At 42.3% G+C, this 19362-nt stretch overlaps 1 protein-coding gene across 5 annotated transcripts in view; it reads right to left on the minus strand.

Moving 5' to 3' along the window:
* Nucleotides 1–810: 810 nt before the first annotated feature.
* The window catches only part of ANK3 (ankyrin 3), a 350441-nt gene continuing 331889 nt past the window's right edge, over nt 811–19362 (minus strand). For 3 of the 5 annotated variants that reach the window (XM_014573512.3, XM_014573510.3, XM_014573508.3), the window contains 4 exons: nt 11487–11570; nt 11305–11364; nt 7303–7388; nt 818–2215 (listed from right to left, as the gene is read on the minus strand). In XM_014573512.3, coding sequence (XP_014428998.2) covers nt 7320–7388; nt 11305–11364; nt 11487–11570 — 213 coding nt within the window. In that variant the 3' untranslated portion in view covers nt 818–2215; nt 7303–7319. Of the gene's footprint in view, nt 2216–7302; nt 7389–11304; nt 11365–11486; nt 11571–19362 lie in introns of all 5 variants that reach the window. The other 2 variants (XM_075934865.1, XM_014573517.3) reach the window with 2 other exon arrangements.

The raw sequence follows: 19362 nt of genomic DNA on the forward strand, positions 1-19362 counted from the left end.
GAACTCCACTGAAGACAAGGGAACTATTCCAAGTGAGAAACTGGCCTAGAAATTGGAAGTATGAAAATGATATAATGCTTGAAACACCGACAATGCAGGTTAGGGACAAATATCTCATTTTCATAACACTGCTCAACTAGGCAAAAGGGAATACGTGATTATTGTCAAGAGGTCAGTTTTTTATTGTAAAATATTTATTAAGAATGTCACAAACAATGGAGTCAATTGACTGATGCATCTAGTACAGTGCCAAAAGGATGGACCCAGCACAGGGCAGTGATTGTAGAGTCATGATGGTTTACAAGCCATCATGCTGGCATCAGCATTATAGTGATCCAGGATCTATCAAGTGCTGGTATGCATATGAGATCTACAGCGAATCGGTGTGATTATGGACGTGTTGGAAATGATGCTAGTTAGTTAAGTAGCTTTTTAATTGGGTCTTGCTACGTGGAAGAGAATAGAAGAGGCCATCAGTGTTATATCTGAAAGGAGACTGTCTTTAACTTGTGACACTGACTGGTGAAATAACACCTGTTTTAACACAGCTCTTTCCTTGGTGATATAAGTGTTTCATAAATGGAATAATCTACGAAATGTGGATAGCAGGGCTTTGCCCAATTTAGTTGAGGATGTGATGCATGATATATTGCCCTCGATGGCCCTCTTGGGCAATACATGACAAGTGATGGCTCATCTAATTAAGAAGATGAGGGGATGTTGTCATGCAAACTGAGTGGTACAGAAGTGAAAACAGCTGGGACAAATAATAGTTAGTCTTCTGAAGACATGATTTTAAAAGGTGTAATAATACCACAAAATACACATTATTGAAGAGTTTTAACACAATTTATTTTATGCTTAAATAATCAGCTAGATCATCCAGTGTATGTTGTTTTCATACATACGTAATTAGAGAGAGCTATTATCAATGAATGTTTTCATATGAATATAATCAACAAATTAAAGTATTTCACCAAAACCCCAAAAAATGCCCTTTAAAACACAGCAGCCTTAACAACCTAATATTACACTGCTAGAATGATTACACATGATTGGCTTACTGAAAGATTCTACATCTTGTAGCCAGTACACAATACAGTAATAATTTTACAGCGTGCTGCCACTCTATTAGCTAATAATTTCTCTTCAGTTCATTTTAAAATATCCCAAACTTGTGCTTTTAAGAGCACCAACCCAGATCTAAAGCTGCAAGCATTACCCCCAGTATAAAGTGAGAACAGATAGCACCCCCTTCCCCATAATGCAACTACTGTATATGGTATGTTTTTAGGTCATTTCATTGAAAAATTGGCCACAGCAACAAATATTAGATGAAGGGCTTTGTGTTTACAGATAAAATCCTATTTTTCATGTTGCAGTATAGTGTTTGCAAAACTGGAAAAGATTTAATCAAAATAAGGTGAAACACATGCATCAAAATATTAGTATTCTGAAGAAAAGTTTTCACAGAACTAAAGAATTCCCCATTTTGGGAATCTTTTAAATTTGCAGCAGATTTTAAAGATTTTTTTTTAAAATCAAGCTAGCATTTTTGCATATACAAACATTATAATTGCTAATATACAAGAATCTGTGAAGATACACCCAGAATATCCCTGTAGGTGTAGCCATTTGAGACACCTATTTTGTTTGATGCATTTGCAATATTCTGTTTGTGATCAAGAGGCAGTGCCTTATGAACATTTACTCTATTTTCTTTAGAATTTATACAGTGTTATTTATTTACAGCAAAACTACTGATGTTTAAAAAAGAAACAAATAGTGTTTTATACCCTGACAGTTTGGGTCCAAGAAAAATAAGGCGAGCTGTTGTGGATTTAGTAATTTTAGTGTCTTTCCATGGTTTAATCATTTCATCTTCTTATATCCCCTCTAACCACAGGAATTTATTTATTTTTATGATGACATCAAACTGCTTGAAATAAAGCTGTTAACAGCATGGCAATCTTGTATATACACTGCATTGTTAATTGCACACTCTCCAATCCTGTGAATGAAAGTGAATTTCCATGCTCTGTAAATTGGCTCATGCTAAATTACATTTTTATTTATTTATTTTTTGCATAAAAACCATGCGGTTAATGTGTGGAAGCAGCAAACACACACACACTTGTTCAATGAATGTTTAATTCCTGTTGATTTTTTTTCCACGAGTGTCACTCTAGAATACTGGCAGTAAAAGCACACAATCCTGTGGGGAAAAAAGACAGCACAAAATGGTTTCAGAATAATTTTCATACATTTTGCAATACAAAAATGTCTAATGAACCTTATGGTCTACTGTAATAAATAATGCAGTTTCTAGATACTTAATGAGGTTTATTGAATTTCCAGTATGAAGGTGGAAGTCCAGTAACACATGGTATACCACAGTTCTGATGAACTACCTTACAAAGTGTTTGGAACACATTACATTTAATTCTAATGAAGATGTTAACAGTTTTTCAAAAATGTCCAAGAAATATGTGAGCAGAGATAGCACCATTTGCAAAAGGACAGTGCAGCTTCAATATCATCCCTTTTTGTGTGTGCAGCAGTCAGCCACATTAGGCCCCAGATTCTGCACTCCTTGCCCATTCAGAACTCCCACTGGCTAGAAGAACAAGGCAGGCAGAATCAAACTTTGAGATTACATGCAATAGAAGTGTGATTAGGCTAAGAATTAAAAGGACATCACCATGTGGCTTAATCTGGTGGATAAAAACAGTGAAGTTATGAAAAAATGCAACTCATGCTCTTGTTCTCTTGTCTATTTGAAAATAGTTGTATAGCTCTGTATATAGTGATAACAACTATCCTTTAGCCAAGAAATTTGTTAAATCTGTTATACAAGAGCACTGGGCTTCGCAGCTGATGACAGTGCTGTAATCCCATATTGATGACAGATAACAACGCAATAAAAACATGCTAACACATTAAGTGAAAGAAGACAATAATTCTTCCTAGCAATTTAATGTAGAAAAGCTTGTTTGTCTTTCTAAACTCTGTTTAAACACTGACTCTGGGATTCACAGACCAGCATGTGCATGCCTGTTTATTAAATGGGGGGAGGGGAGGGGAAGGGTCACAGGTCCATGCACATTCCAAAGGAGAGCACACGCTTTGTCCATTTATGGTAAAACAATGTGTCCTTACCCTTGTATGTTGTCTACATAAATCTCTCTTGTGCTCTAAACCCCAAACAAGCAGATCTTAGTGAAAGTCACAGTTTAATTTCTCAGAATTTCACATGAAAATATTCAGCATTTAATATCTATGGGTATGTCTACACTACCACCCTAGTTCGAACTAGGGTGGTAATGTAGGCAGCCAGAGTTGCAAATGAAGCCAGGGATTTGAATTTCCCGGGCTTCATTTGCATCTCGCCGGGCGCCGCCATTTTTAAATGTCCGCTAGTGCGGACTCTGTGCCATGCGGCACGGACTAGGTAGTTTCACGAGGAGTAACGGTAGTTTGGAATAGGAAGCCTAGTCCGAACTACCTAGTCCGTGCCACGTGTAGCCGCGTGGCATGGAGTCCGCACTAGCGGACATTTAAAAATGGCGGCGCCCGGCGAGATGCAAATGAAGCCTGGGAAATTCAAATTCCGGGCTTCATTTGCAACTCTGGTTGCCTACATTACCACCCTAGTTCAAACTAGGGTGGTAGTGTAGACATATCCTATGCACAGTTCAACTCCTGCTTTATTTTCAATGCTGAAAAAGCTATTTTTGCATCAAAAACATAAAGAAATCAAAAGCTGACCAATTGTTCAAAACCAGCCCCCCCCCTTCCCTTCATTTTTTTTTGCTCAAAACTAGATTCAAGTTTCCTGGTAATGTACAATTTGTAAAAATGAATCTATTTTTGAATTCATAATAAAATATTTAAATGGATGAGTTTTCAATCATTTTTACATTTAATTTTAGTTAATCTATTTAAAAGCCTTTCATTATAGAACAACAACATGGGGCACAGATGACACCTGTAACTGTTTTCTGCACAGCGGGTCATTTTCATTTTTTCCTGAATTTCAGACAGGTTCTTGCAAGGAATAGGAAAGCTCTGAGTGTTTACAGACAGGTGCGTGGTTTGCTTTCTGAATAGCTCATGAAGCAGGCTAGAATGACTGTGTTTGATGAATTAGACAAGAGTTGCTTTGTGGGGTAATATGTTATTTAAAATTGAACCCCCACCCTCCCGTATGCTGTATATTCAGCCCATGGCAGTGGCATTGAGTCACACTTACTTGCTGCACCCCATATGGCTTAAGGAATGTTGGACTTGATCCTGCATTCCTACTAAACCTCATATTTACACTGGTTTCAGCAGGGTCAAGGACATGACTTTTAGGTGCATAAGGACAATTGTTACGTAGCTCTAATCTGCCTGGTGACAGGGATGACAGATACAAAACATTCCAGATAGAAACACAGGAGCAGACCTACTAGCTGAGGCACAGTTTCCTGCAAAGTCCTTTTCTTGGGTTTGCTTTCTACAGAGCCAAAATGCCACAAGTGAGAAATGGTTTCATTTAAAATATTCATTTTCACTGTACCTAACTATTGCATGAATACATTCTGCAGACCCATTGTGAAATGATATTAGTTTATTTATTTAACATATTTTTACCCCACCTCTCTACTTAAAATATTCGAGGCGGCTTACAAAATTTTTAAAAACATAATACATAAATATATATATAAAGTAAAATATAGGCCCCCCAAAGGGGGAGGTACAAAACCTGCTAAAACACCTCAAGAGGAGGGACACACACCGTGTCACTACACTTCAGATGTTTCAAAATAAACATGTCAATTCAGAAATGGTGTTAGGCTGACTGGCAGCTGGTTAGTCTGCCCAGAGAAAATAAGCACAGGCTGGACCTCCCTGGTCCAGCACCCTCAGGACCTGACCTGTCCCAAATCAGGGATTTTTCCAGACCAGGAGTGATTATTTCTGGACCCCCTACTGCCAACCCGCTTCAGCCCTGTCCCAAATGCTGCCCTCCCAGCTGGCTTCCCCCTCTTACTGCCCTTGCTGCCCTGTCAGTCCCTGCTGACCTACCGGGTAGCCCCGCCACCTCTGCACACCAGGCTCCTGCTGTTGCACCCAGATCCTGCTGCTGCACCAGGCAGCCCTACTTCTTCTGCTTGACAGGCTCCCACGGTTAGGACTGAAAATGTTATTCTTTTTTATATTTGTATTTTAGGTTTAGTAACGTAGTAATGTAAGGTAATACATATAATCATATTTAATATTGTAGTAAGTTAAATCCTTTAGTTAAGTATATATCTCCTATATTTCCTTGTTCTAAAGTTTAATAAGTAAAGAGACAGCCCTGCTACCTGTGTGCGCACTGCACTCCTACTGCTGTGTTTAGGGTTCCTGCAGCCCTGGTGGAAATCCCACTGCCACACATGGGGCTGCTTCTGCTTTGCCATGAGGCCCTGCTGCCCTGCCAGTTTGTAGAGCACCCGGGTGCTAGCCTTCCACTGGGACTCTCTGGTCTTGGAACATCCGGGACCAGAGAGTCCTGGTTAAGAGAGTTTCAACCTGTACAGCAGAACCTCAGAATTATGAACACAAGAGTTATGATAAGTAAAGAGACAGCCCTGCTACCTGTGTGCGCACTGCACTCCTACTGCTGTGTTTAGGGTTCCTGCAGCCCTGGTGGAAATCCCACTGCCACACATGGGGCTGCTTCTGCTCTGCCATGAGGCCCTGCTGCCCTGCCAGTTTGTAGAGCACCCGGGTGCTAGCCTTCCACTGGGACTCTCTGGTCTTGGAACATCCGAGATCAGAGAGTCCTGGTTAAGAGAGTTTCAACCTGTACAGCAGAACCTCAGAATTATGAACACAAGAGTTATGAACTGGCCAGTTACCCACCACACACCTCATTTGGAACTGGAAGTACGCAATCAGGCAGAAGCAGAGACCAAAAGAAAAAACCTAGTAAGTTACACATAAAGTACTAAAAAACCACAGGGAAGGCAGTATTTTTCTTCATAATAAAGTTTCAAAACTATATTAAGTTAAGGTTCAGTTGGAAACTTTTGAAAGAACAGTCATAATGTTTTGTTCAGAGTTACGAACACTCTCTGCTCCCAAGGTGTTTGTAATTCTTGATGCTTACTGTAGTTAGGTTTGAGATGTTTGCTCTTCAGAGGCTGGATCTTGCTCTGTCCCTGGTCCAGCACTTCAGTGTATGATGAATTTAAGTCCAGTCCACTTGAAATCAATGGTACTATTAATATACTTAAAAATTCAGCATGTGCCTTTCTGAACTGGAGTCAGACTATCCAGGACCTCACAGGAAGAAGGCCCAGAGCTACTGAACCTCAGGTTGAGTACACTGTAATCATTGCAGAGAAAACCACTGGCTACACGGGGATGACTTCATTCCTCTTCTAGTTTATCTTCAGAATGACACTGGATTCGTTTTACACATGCTATTTATTCTGTTCTGTAACCCTACAATGACTCCTGTATCCAGCTGTGCAGGGAATAAGACTGCTTGTGAGATGCAGGTTTAAGGATTAAAAATACCCTAAACAAAGTTAAGGAAAATTCAAGAATAAAACTATCCTAGTACTGTATAAGCATAAAATGGCAGCATGACTGAATAAAGCTTATCATCAGTCATTTGGCACAAAGCAAAATGCCACACAGAATGTCCTTTTCTTTGTTTATAATCAACTTAGCTACATTTCTAAACAAAGTAGTCTTGCTGGTTTCATTATCAGAGAAGTAATACAGAGAAATTGCAATAAATTTAAATTTGGCACTGGTTTTAGTTCAGAATCCATGAATTGTCAGCTGTTATTTTGTTATAATTTTAAAGAGTGGATCCATAAAATTGACAGGAAACATTTGGTAACAATTATTTGTTGATTTACATTTAGACCTTTTACTGAACTTTACAAGGACATTGGCTTTCATAACACTCAGATCGTGTATCTTAGTGAAAGAGGTGCTTTGCTCCACTGATGGTACATTGTGTACATTTACTTGTGTGCAAGTCATTTACTTCTTACATTCAAGTCTGATTTTATTAATAGAAATGTTAGTAGTTGTGAACTGTATGCTTTCTAAAACTCTACTCCTACAAATAATTCTAAAAATAACATACACTTTTTTCATATTTATAGTATGAGTATCTGATATTTGCCTTCCCAGCTTAAAGTAAATACAGGGGTAGAAGAGAGTTAGTTCATTGTTTATAAAATGTGCTGATTGACACACTAGTAAAGTATTTGCTTTTGGCTTAAACAATAGAATGATATTTATCAAACTGACCATTTAGTGATCTGCTGTTATGAATAACTTTTCTTCTCCACATGTCTGACTTCTCTCTTTGTCTTAACCTTGTAACCTTCTCCCTGCTTTAAAGAAAAGGCATACACATTAACACGTATGCAGAAAGTGTTTGGAATTACAGAACTGCTTCCAAACAGGTCCCATGTAGCATAAGAGGATAAGTAAAAAGCAGTTAAATCACATCAACATTTCATTTCAAAGTTATTCTCAATTCACAGAATTAACCACTCTGCAAAAGCAGGCTTGAAATATAATCTACAAGTAGAAAACACAGGTTCACATTTTCAAAATAGACATTGATTTTGGATGCTTCTATTGTTGGTACCAATCTTGAAATATGTAGAGTTGAGTGCCCCATTGACTTTAACTATATTTATGGATGCTCAACATCTCTGAAAAAATCAGACCCATAGGCATCCTATTTGGGCACTTAAAATTAGCAGCCATTTCTGAAAATGTAAACCATAGCTATGATGATGTCTCATAACAACTGTGCTTTAAACTGAATAGGTTAGTAAGGGATGGGAGGAAGAACAGCCAACAAAAACCCACCAAAACAGAGCAGCAGGAAGAAAGCTAAGGAAACCGACAAGCGGTGCATGTACGATTTTGGCATGAGTATTTTTTATTAAAAGTCACAGACAGAAATGGGCAATAAACACAAACGATGGAAATGTACCTACAGCAATACAGTTTTCAGTACGTCAGTGCAGCAGCTTTTAAATTGCATAGTAAATTTGAATGGAAGCCTGAGCCTTGCCACACAGGGCTGAAGCCCAAGCGAGAGCCCTGCTGCCTGGGGTGGATGCCAGAGCCCCACCTAGAGTGACCACTCATACCAATATAAGAAGCTTTGTTTTACATTTGTAACTATATTCTTGCCAGCCCCTGAAAAAAATGTCTCCTGATTTATTTCACATGCTCTCTGGTCATACTAACCCTGACACCCGGGGCTGAAGCTGAAGTCTGAGAGGGATGGAAGTTGAAGCAGTAACAGACCTGGACATCCCTTGAAATCACAGAATCTGTGATTTTCATGACAGAATTGTAGCCTAAGTCACAGAGTCTTGCCTTTTAAAACTGCAGCCAGTGTCATATATACTTCCCAAATGCTTTGTGTTTCGGTTAAGCTGTAGAGCAACGTACCTTTGTACCTATACTAAGCTGCATAGTGTGGAAATTGTTCCAACCTTCTTCTTTGCATGTGTTGAACCTGTCAGAAACGTGATGCATGTTCTGTTAAGGAATGTTATATGAATTCTATGTTGGGTACCAGTAGGGTAAAAACCAGTTCATGACTGTAGGGCCTATCAGAAATACTGACATCTAGAATTAGGGTGACCAGATGTTCCATTTTTAAAGGGACAGCCCTGTATTTAAGCCCTCCGGCTGGTGTCCTTCCTTTTTCTTAAAAAATGGGCAAATTGTCCCATATTTTCTGTCTCTCCCCTCCTGTCAGTACTGGTGGGTCCTACTGCAGGCTGGATCCTTGCTCCCTAGTTGCCCATCTACTAGTGGCGAGTGTTGAGGATCCAGGGGCTAACAATGGGTGTAGGTGTGCAAGGCTGGTGATCAGGCAAAACTGCAGCATGCAGGGCCAGCCATGCCCCTGCTGGCCCCTCAGGCTGTGTCCAGACTCAGGGGTTTTTTCGGGAAAAATAATTTCGAAAGAACGCGGCTTTTCTTTCGATGGCGGTAAACCTCGTTTCACGAGGAAGAACGCCTTCTTTCGAAAGTTCCTCTTTCGAAAGAAGGCGTTCTTCAATGTAAATAGGGCTTCCTCGAAAGAGAGCATCCAGACTCGCTGGGTGCTCTCTTTCGAAAAAGCGGATTGCTCTTTCGAAAGATCCGCCTGCAGTCTAGACGCGATCTTTCGAAAGAGCCTCTTTCGAAAGAAGCCTGCAGTCTAGACATAGCCTCAGAGTGGTCCCTGTGGTGTGCTAGCTCTTGGCCAATAGGGCCCCCCTCATCCTCTGGTTGCTTGCTGTGATGGCTGGTTACATGTCACCCTTTGGGCCAAGTCATCCCTACCTCCATCCCCTGTGGCTGGAAGCAGCTCCTGTCCCTTCCCTCTTGTTGAAAAGGCTGCGGATGGCCATGTTCTGGTGTGTAACCTCACAGAAATTGGGGTGAGGGTCTGTGACTCTGTGTGTACCCCAATGTTGCCTTGAGAAGATACAGCACCAGGTACCAGAAGAGGCAGGCACGGAGTGTGGAAAGCACTGGGAAGGAAGGGTTGGGTCAAGTCAGTCCACCATCCCATCCTCATGGAACACAGGAGTGAGTGTGAGAGAGAGACTTCTCCTCATGCAAACCTTAAAGATAAGAAGGGAAACGAAAAGACCCCAGCTACGCAGCATTTCTTTTTAGCGGGTGATCAGTCAATTTGACGTCAATTTGAATGCTTGTACTGCATAGCTCTGACTGATTGCCACTGAATTAACTTGAATACAAGTAATTTTACTGGGAGTCCCGTATTCAGGATAGGGAAGTATGGTTGGCCTACCCAGAATGTTATTGAATACAGGGTACAAAATGCTAGGGAAGGTTGGGATTGAAGTCTTTGTATTCGGAAAAACAGGGATGAAGCTAGATTAGAAAAAGAGAGTTAAGGTGTGTACCTTGTACTTGGCTAGAAACAAGGAGACGATAAAGATAAATCAAAATAAGTCCATACTGTAGGACAGACACAAATGAAAACCAAACAGTAACCACTGCAAGCTTGTTCCCCAAAAATGGTGTCTTCTTTGTATTTATCGATTTATCTGTGTTTAATTTAACTGATTGATTGAGCCAAATTATCTGATGTCTTGTCATCTGATAATCAAATCAAAGCCCTAAGAAGACCTAAAGCTGAAGCTATTCTACATTAATTAAAAATAACTCCAATATTTATTTTAAAATAAATACCCTGATAATAGTGGGCCTATTTCACACTGGAGTAAGTGTTTGTTGTGAGGGACATTAGCGGTAAGGGTAAGTTTTCTCAGATATATATATATATATATATATGTAGAGGCAGTGGAACTGGCTCTTGCAAGATGCTGCAAGGGGCAGTTGCCACCGGCCTGGCAATTCAAACGGACCCAGGGATCCCAGCTGCCACTGTCCTGGGCCCTTTAATTCATTGTTGGAGGGTAGCACTAAGGGCTGGGGGGAGGATATTCTCTGGCCTGTGATGACTGCTTAGGGGCTGGCTTGGTGCACTCTGGGTGATGCTCAGTGCTTGTGGCTCCTGACCCCACCCCTTCCACCTGAGGCCCCGCCTTTTCCAGAAGTGTGGAACCAGGCCTCCCACACATTACCTAGGGGCCCACAGAGGCTGTCAGCACCCCTGCGTGAAGTCATATTATCCTTCTGTTCTCCAGAGAGGCTAGTCCTGAGTAAGGACTTTGGGATCTGGCCTGATGTTCTCTCTGCCACACTGCCAAAATCCAAACATTTTCATGTCAGGCTGAATCCTGAAACCTCTTAGTCACATGAGCTGTGCCACTGCAGGATCAGGGCCCCTGCTCACTACAGACAGACAGACACAGAGAGAGAGAGAGAGAGAGAGAGAGAGAGAGAGAGAGAGAGAGAGAGTGTGTGTGTGTGTGTGTGTGTGTGCGTGCGTGCGTGTGTGGTTTTTTCCCCCGGTTAAGGATACTAGAAAACAACCAAAATACACATATGAAACTATTTATTGTTTCATACATGAATTCAGGCCCACTAGCTGTTTTATACAAACACACCCTGTTATCTTTGTGTGAAAAGGATGTTTGCTGTTAGCACAATGAAAACATCTTTCTGAAAATGAACCCTCTCAGGGTTCAATGGTAAAACCTTGCCCTTCATCCAGATGCACAGCTTGTCAACAATGCAAGAACTTCACTTTGCCAAGGCTTGATGTTAAATTGCAAACCTCAAGCCCATTAGTAGCATTTTCTAGATAGTAAGCACAACCCTCCTCTACTGTTATTCCTGATAGCATCTTTTCATTACCATTTCACCCGCTTTTCTCTCATGTGGGATAACAACACGTCTTATTACTTTCCGTGTGACCTGTAGGAAGCAACATATGGAAAGTTTTTCTTTTTTCTTTCCTGATTCCCAGAGGAGAAACTCTGATAAGAAGTTACTTGAATACAAAGACTCGGAACAGCAAAACTGCAATTCATTATTACTTTTCTTGTGATGATGTTGCCTTCTTCATCGGTAAACTGCTCTTCTGTTACTGATTCACCAGGAATGTTTTTTGCTTCCTCACCCTAAAGAATGTGTTATAAGATTAGCAACAGAACCTATATTTTTGCAATGCCCATACATTTGTTTCCACACCACTCCAAGCAACAAACACATGCTAGGTTGGATTTTAAATGACAAAATATGTTCAAATGGATTTATCTCACATGAATAATGTAAAAGGCTTTCTGTATAAATGTGCTAATAGCAGTATTTTAGTACATAAAAGGTGTCCTTAAACCATTTACTGAGTTTCTAACTTATTGGAAGCATCAAATTTTTGGATGCATCAAATTTTTGGAGCAACAAGTAATCCTTCTGTAATGTTAGAATACTTTTTTCTGATTCATATTCAATGGAAGCAGGAGTTCACACTGGTGTAGTCTCTCTAAATAAACATCCATTAGCAAGCAGCTCTTAAAAGCATAAATGCCAACCATTTATGTACAGGAATTCCGAAAGTAAAGTACTGGGAGTGGAGTTTGGGATTTTAAAAGAAAAATGTATCCAGTATACCCAAACTGCTTAGAAGTTCACAAGAAGGAACTTAAACCTTGACTAATGCTCTGAAGGTCAGCAAACGTGGACTCTCTCAGGCCACAGGGCACAACTGTGTTCCCAAGCAAAGGCTACTCACTCTGTCATGCTAGCCCTTTCTCACTGATTAGTGAAAACTTCTTGTGCAAGAGCACGTTCACACTACAAAAGCGCATTGCAAAAGTGAGAGAGTGTCCAGACTGCATGGACACTCTCGAAAGAAATCTCTGATTCCTATTCACAGAATAGCCACCAGAGCACCTGTGCTTTTGTGCATTGGCTCTTTTTGTGCAAAACCCCCATTGTCCGTCTACACACACCTTTTTGCGCAAGAACTCTTGAGTTATTCCTCGTAGAAAGAGAAATTCCTACACCGCAAAAACTCCTCTGTTCTTCTGATTTACTGTAAATTTACTTACACAAAAACATGCTTCAGGTGCAGACACTCCGCGGGTTTTTGTGCAAAAATGGCTGTTTTTGCACAAAAGCCTTGTAGTGTAGATGTAGCCAGAAACTCCTCAGCTGACCCCAGGCTTCTCTCGCTGCTGCTGCTTTGAAACACTGGGTGCATCCTGACGTCTGGCTCCCCACAGTGTTTCAAAAGGCAGCGCTGCATAGAGCCCGGGCTCAATGGGGGAGTCCCCAGCTGATCCTGGGCTCCACATGGCACTGCCACTTTGAAAGACTGCGTGCAGCCTGGGGACACCCCAGCTGGCCCTGGGCTGCATGCACTGTTTCAAAGTGGCAGCAGTGTGTGGAGCTCAGGGTCTGGCCCCAGGCTCCATGCTGTGCTGCAGTTTTGAAGTATCCCCTCTTCTGTCCCTCTCCCCCGCTGCATCTATATGACAGATAAGCATTTGTGAGTCGGCCAGTCGACTAGTCATTCACACTCCTACTATAACAGTCTCCCTACATTAAGTCTGGCTAAGTAACTAAGCAGCCACATTCTGCATTGGCGGAAGTTTCCAGATGGGCTGTTGGCAGAGCTCCATGCAGAGCGCACTACTGTGATCCAGTTTCACTGTGACTGTGGTGAGGCTCTAATGACAGGTAAGAAATCAAAAAACTGGCTGAGGCCAAGATTACAAGCTGCACATTGAAGTGAGAAAGGACAAAATGGGAGTCTCAACAGGGCAAATACACATCTTAGGGTATGTCTACACTGTCACCCTCGTTCGAACTAGTGTGGCTAATGTAGGCATTCGAAGTTGCAAATGAAGCCCGGGATTTAAATATCCTGGGCTTCATTTGCATCTTGCCAGGCACCGCCATTTTTAAATCTCCCTTAGTGCGGACTCCATGCCCGCGGCTACACGCGGCACAAAGTAGGTACAGGCAGTCCCCGGGTTACGTACAAGATAGGGACTGTAGGTTTGTTCTTAAGTTGAATTTGTATGTAAGTCGGAACTGGTACATATTGTAGGGGAAACTCTAGCCAAACATTTCTCCAGAGCTCAGTTTTATTCTCCCACACCTCACTTCCCTCAGTCCTTTATTCTCAAGCTGAGGTGTCTACAGAGAAAAGCCGCTCCGCGTCTCCCTGGTCTGCTGGGGGGCGCGCCGCTAGCTTTGCATCTCCCTGGTCTGCTGAGGGGAAGCAGCTAGTGCGGGGTTGCCTCACCCCGTTTGTAAGTAGGGATCCGATGTAAGTCGGATCCATGTAACCCGGGGACTTCCTGTAGTTTGAATTAGGCTCTCCAATTCGAACTACCGTTACTCCTCGTGGAAGTCCGCACTAACGGGGATTTAAAAATGGCGGCGCCCGGCAAAATACAAATGAAGCCCGGGATATTTAAATCCTGGGCTTCATTTGCAACTTCGAATGCCTATATTAGCCACCCTAGTTCGAACTAGGGTGGCAGTGTAGACATACCCTTACTGATTCTTATATTTGCTTTGGTTACCTTTCTTCCCCTGCCCTTAGGAAAGATAACAGAAGTGACTTTTTAAGCAGGATGACATAGCTAGGAGTGCTGTCTGCTGTGCCAATGGTCATGAAGCTTGGAGGTTGCAAACAGTTTGACAAACACTTTGTGAACTCAAATTTATGGTGTTTCCCAGCCAGTGTGTGAAATACAGGGTCAACAATACCTTTAAGTTTCAATATTTGAATCAGAGAAGAAGCCAGCGGGGGATTGGGGTATGATCTATTATGCTAGACACTTTAGCAACTGTTATGTGGGCCAACACATTTATAAAAACATGCCCTCTATTTCATTGTAAAGTAATTAACATCCCTAACAAAAAGCAATGTGGCCCAGGGAAATAGAGACTTAGGAGATACAAGCTGTAGTCTTAACTCCTGCGGTCACTTGCTATATGACCTAGGGCAAGTCAATTTTTTCTGCGGCCCTCTGTTTCCTTCCCTTCCCCCATCCTTTGTCAGGTCTGTTTAGAACATAGGTAATGTTAATGGAGTTGTGTTGGTCCCAGCAACACAAAGAGGGTGAGGTATCTTTTATTGGACTATGGGCGAGAGAGAGAAACTGTCATGCTTACACAGAGCTCTCATCTGAAGAACAAAGCTTGTCTCTCTCCTCAACAGATATTTGTCCCAGTAAAAGATATCACCTCACCCACCTTGTCTCTCTTTTAGACTGCATGCATTTTCTGCTGAGAGCTGTCTCCTTAGTGTGTGTGTACAATGGTAAGTTCAATGGGATCCTAATCTTGACTAGGACCTCTTGGCAGTACCCTAATACAAATAATGAATAATAATATCACCATGACTGCTGCCATAAAGAGTGTGGCTGATAGAAAAGATTATCAACACACAATGTCACAGGCATGCCCAGCTGCTCTCATTTTGCTTTTCTACTTATTTCCTTTCTTACTGCATGAACAGGTGGGGATTTTGTCTGTATGTCTGGATTTTTTATATATATATAAATAAGATCAACTATAATCAAATTTGAAACACAACATATTAGTAAACTGGAAGACATTTACTATAAGATAATTCAGCTTCATACATGTATCTGACGTAGTGGGTCTTTGCCCATGAAAGCTTATGCTCCAATACATCTGTTAGTCTATAAGGTGCCAGAGGACTCCTTGTCAGCTTCAAAGGTATCTTGACTTTTAATTAGTTTTATGCTCCTTTAAGCACAGTTCAATGATAAACGGAGTGAATGCCATGTAAGTGAGAGTTGATGAAACTTAGCTCACAGATTTTTCTTGCTCAGGGGTAGTTAAAGCAAATTACATTATGGGTCACAGTAGATAAGTGAATTGCACTGAATTTTCTAACCCTGTGTAGGTGTTACGGACAGTACTAGAAAAACTTGCCCACTGGCAGTGTTACTAGCTGTTATAATGAGCATAAAACACACTGGATTAGACCAGAACGTCAAACAAACCCACTACAACGGCTGCTTTTTCCCTGGGGAATACACCACTGGTGCATCCACAGCAGAAGTGAAGAATAGAGTCCTCCTGCTGCAACATGTTTGTTTAAGCTGTATTTTACCCATGACTGCTTTAAATCACTCTCACAACAGAGAAAGCTTTAGAAAAGCAGGAAGAAAAACTTCATATTATATGTCCATGATTAATGGAAGCTCAGTTATATCCTGGAGATTGTACTGAACAAATCTGTGGTTCACGTGCCCAGTGCCTGAATGCACGAAAGGGACTGCTAGCTGGCTTTTAAACTGGACCTTTGTTACCAGGCTCACTGGCATGCCATCTCTGTAAGGCCAGCTGGCATACTCCTTGATGCTCTCCGGGGTATCAGACCCAGCAAGCAGCTTTTTTGTTTTGTTTTTAAGTCTTCCAACCAGCCACACTGATTTTCTGAACTTTTATTTACAAATTGTGTGCATTCTCAGGGACTGCCAACTAATCGGGACTATAAAGTCAACGCTGTAGTAATGTGCCAAAGGTTGCTTGGTTCTGGAGAGCTCTGGTTTTCTTTTGTTTGCTGTTAGATGGATAATGGTTCATTTTGCTCCTATTTTATCTGTTATTTTTAATGGCAGGGAAAGAGCGTGTAGCTGAATCTCTGTGACCCACAAGAGTAAAATGAAGGATAAAAGTAGAAGAAATAGGCAAAGTTTAAAAAGATCCTTCAAATATTTCTTTGCAAAAGGCTGGGACAGATGACTCCATAGCAGCAGCCTGTGTCCTGTTCTCCCATAAACTAAACCCATCAAGAGCACCTAATCCTTTCAGTCTCCAGCTTCACATTCTTGCAGTTCTTAAGCAGAACCTGTATCTTGTGGTCCCATGTTGATGTGGGTGTATCATAAGAAACAAGTATCTCATTAAGATAATTTTCATTGGCAGGTTCTTCCAAATTTGGCAGACTTCTTTAATCTGATTCTACAGATCTGTCAGCTATGCTGTGAGCTATACAACTGCTCACAGAGGTACTGCTAAAGCTATCTATAGGAAAGAGACCTGGTAAACTTAAGTGCAGAGCTGAAAAGAAGAAATGCCCCTACTGGGGCAGCAGAAAGTAGTTTGATATTGAGGACTTGGTGATGCAGAAAATAGCTCTAGCTATACACTGTGGCTATGTCTAGATTGGCCAGTTTTTCCGGAAAATCAGCTGCTTTTCCGAAAAAACTTGTCAGCTGTCTACACTGGCTGCTTGAATTTCCGCAAAAGCACTGACTTCCTACTGTAAGAAATCAGTGCTTCTTGCGGAAATACTATTCTGCTCCTGTTCAGGCAAAAGTCCCTTTTGCGCAAAGCTTTTGCGCAAAAGGGCCAGTGTAGACAGCTCAGATTTGTTTTGCGCAAAAAAGCCCCAATTGTGAAAATGGCGATTGGGGCTTTTTTGCAGAAAAGTGCGTCTAGACTGGCACAGATGCTTTTCCGCAAAAAGTACTTTTGCGGAAAAGCATCCATGCCAATCTAGATGCTCTGTTCCAAAAATGCTTTTAACGGAAAACTTTTCGGTTAAAAGCATTTCCGGAAAATTATGCCAATCTAGACGTAGCCTGTTGGTATAATGATAAACAGTTTGTCCTAGCTATTATTCATTTACTTTATATTCAAACCTAAAAATAAGCCTCTAATTTCAATAGTTTCCAAAACACTCACATTCTTCCATCAACGGCTGAGGTTGGAGTAGAGTCACTTAAAGCACATAATTGCTATTTTATTCATAGTGGGTGAAAGTCATTCCCGGAGAAAAGGCCCTTTTGGGTACGTCTAGACTACAAGCCTCTTTCAAAAGAGTTCGTCTAGACAGCCACAAGAGTTTTGAAAAAGCGATCCATTTTTTCAAAAGACAGCACCCAGGCAATCTGGAACCTCTCTTTCGAAAAAGCCCTGTTTGCGTTCAAGAATGCCTTTTTTTAAAAGAGCTCTTTCGAAAAAAGGCATTCTTTCTGGCAAAAGTAGGCTTACTGATTTCGAAAAAACTGCCACATTCTTTCGATTTAATTTCAAAAGAACGTGATGGCAGTCTAGACGCAGGTGAAGTTTTTTTGAAAAAAGGCCACTTTTTTCGAAAAAACTCCATAGTCTAGTCACACCCTGTATGACTAATGCACAAAGTAAGCCCTTGATGCATGGTTGATGTGTTGCATAGGGCCATGTGCAGTGAGGTGACATTTACCCATCTTCTTGACACCTGTAGGTTATGTTTTCATTTTCCATAAATAAGTCTCCCATGAGTAATAAGATCACATAGGAGTTGCTGGTTTTAGTTTTGTAATAAACAGCTACTCAGATCCCTTTGGCCTGCTTGAAGACTAACTCCCCTTAGAACCAAGTACCATTTTCTCACTTCACTGTCAAAAAGTAGTGAGGGAAAAAAGCCTTTGTTTCTGAGATTTTTGGAGGAAAACACAGAACACCCTCAAGAGTATCAGGAAGGAAGAAAGGAGAATCATGTGAAATTTGAAACCTAGGGAAAGCAGCATGACTGCCTATTGTACAGAAGAGGTAAAACACACCAGTATTAAGACGACAAAGGCATTTTCCTTTTCCATAAACATGTTAACAATTAGAGGCAGCTCTGTCTTTCTGGCCTTACCAATAAAATCTTACAAGAAAATCCCACAAATAGCAGAATATTGAAAATTGTTGTTTTAGATATAGATTGTTTTGGCTATGTCTATATTACAGGCAGTTACGAACGGGGTTTGCTCCACGTCTCCCTGGTCTGCTGGAGACCAGGAGACCAGGGAGATGGGGAGCAAAGCCTCTGAGGACGCCAGCAGCGGGACAGCTGCGGCACGTCTGGCCTGTCCCACTGCCCGCGTGCTCCATGGCTTTGCTCCGCGTCTCCCTGGTCTGCTGGTCTCCAGCAGACCAGAGAGACGCGGAGCAAAGCGGCGGAGGACCCGGGCGGTCGGTGCGTCTTGGTCCGCCGCCCGCGTCTCCCTGGTCTGCTGGGGGGAGGGGCGCAACTAGTGCCCCCCCAGCAGACCAGGCTTTTCTCCGGACGCCTGTGGTAGAGCAGCTGGGGTGCTGTCAGTTGGTCCCGCAGCGCCGCTCTGGGCGCTACTGGACCAACCCGGCAGCACCCCAGCTGCTCTGCCCCAGGTGGCCTGATTCAGCCGCTGCTGGTCAGTTTCAGCAGCGGCTGAATCAGGACGCCTGGGGCAGAGCAGCTGGGGTGCTGCTGGGTTGGTCCAGTAGTGCCGAGGAGCAGCGCTACTGGAGCAACCCAGCAGCACCCCAGCTGCTCTGCCCCAGGCGTCCCCAAGTCAGCCGCTGCTGAAACTGACCAGCGCTGACTACAGGAAGCCCGAGGCAGAGTTGCTCTGCCCCAGGCTTCCTGGAATCAGCCGCTGATCAGTTTCAGCAGCAGCTGACTTGGGGACTCCTGGGGTTCTTAAGTTGAATCTGTATGTAAGTCGGAACTGGCGTCAGATTCAGCTTGTTGAAACTGATCAGCGGCTGATTCCAGGAAGCCTGGGGCAGAGCAACTCTGCCTCGGGCTTCCTGTAGTCAGCCGCTGGTCAGTTTCAGCAGCAGCTGAATCTGGACGCCAGTTCCGACTTGCATACAGATTCAACTTAAGAACAAACCTACAGTCCCTATCTTGTACATAACCCGGGGACTGCCTGTACAAGTTAGGGGTGTGATTCTCCTATTCTCCTAATGTGATTCTCCTATTGAGCTAGCTAGCACGAGTGTAAATAGTAGAGTAGTTGTGACAGCACAGCAGCAGCAGTGGAGGCATGACCTAGGTTTGCCAAAGAGGTATCTGCATTTGTGTCTCAGCATGGGAAATGTAGCCCTAGCTCTCAGTACTGATATGAACTTTGGCTCTGCAGACTCACAACTCGCAGGCCATCTACAGCTCGAAAATATTCAAAA

This window comes from Pelodiscus sinensis, chromosome 8 (genome assembly GCF_049634645.1).
Source record: "Pelodiscus sinensis isolate JC-2024 chromosome 8, ASM4963464v1, whole genome shotgun sequence".
In the NCBI taxonomy this organism is placed as follows: Eukaryota; Metazoa; Chordata; order Testudines; family Trionychidae; genus Pelodiscus; species Pelodiscus sinensis.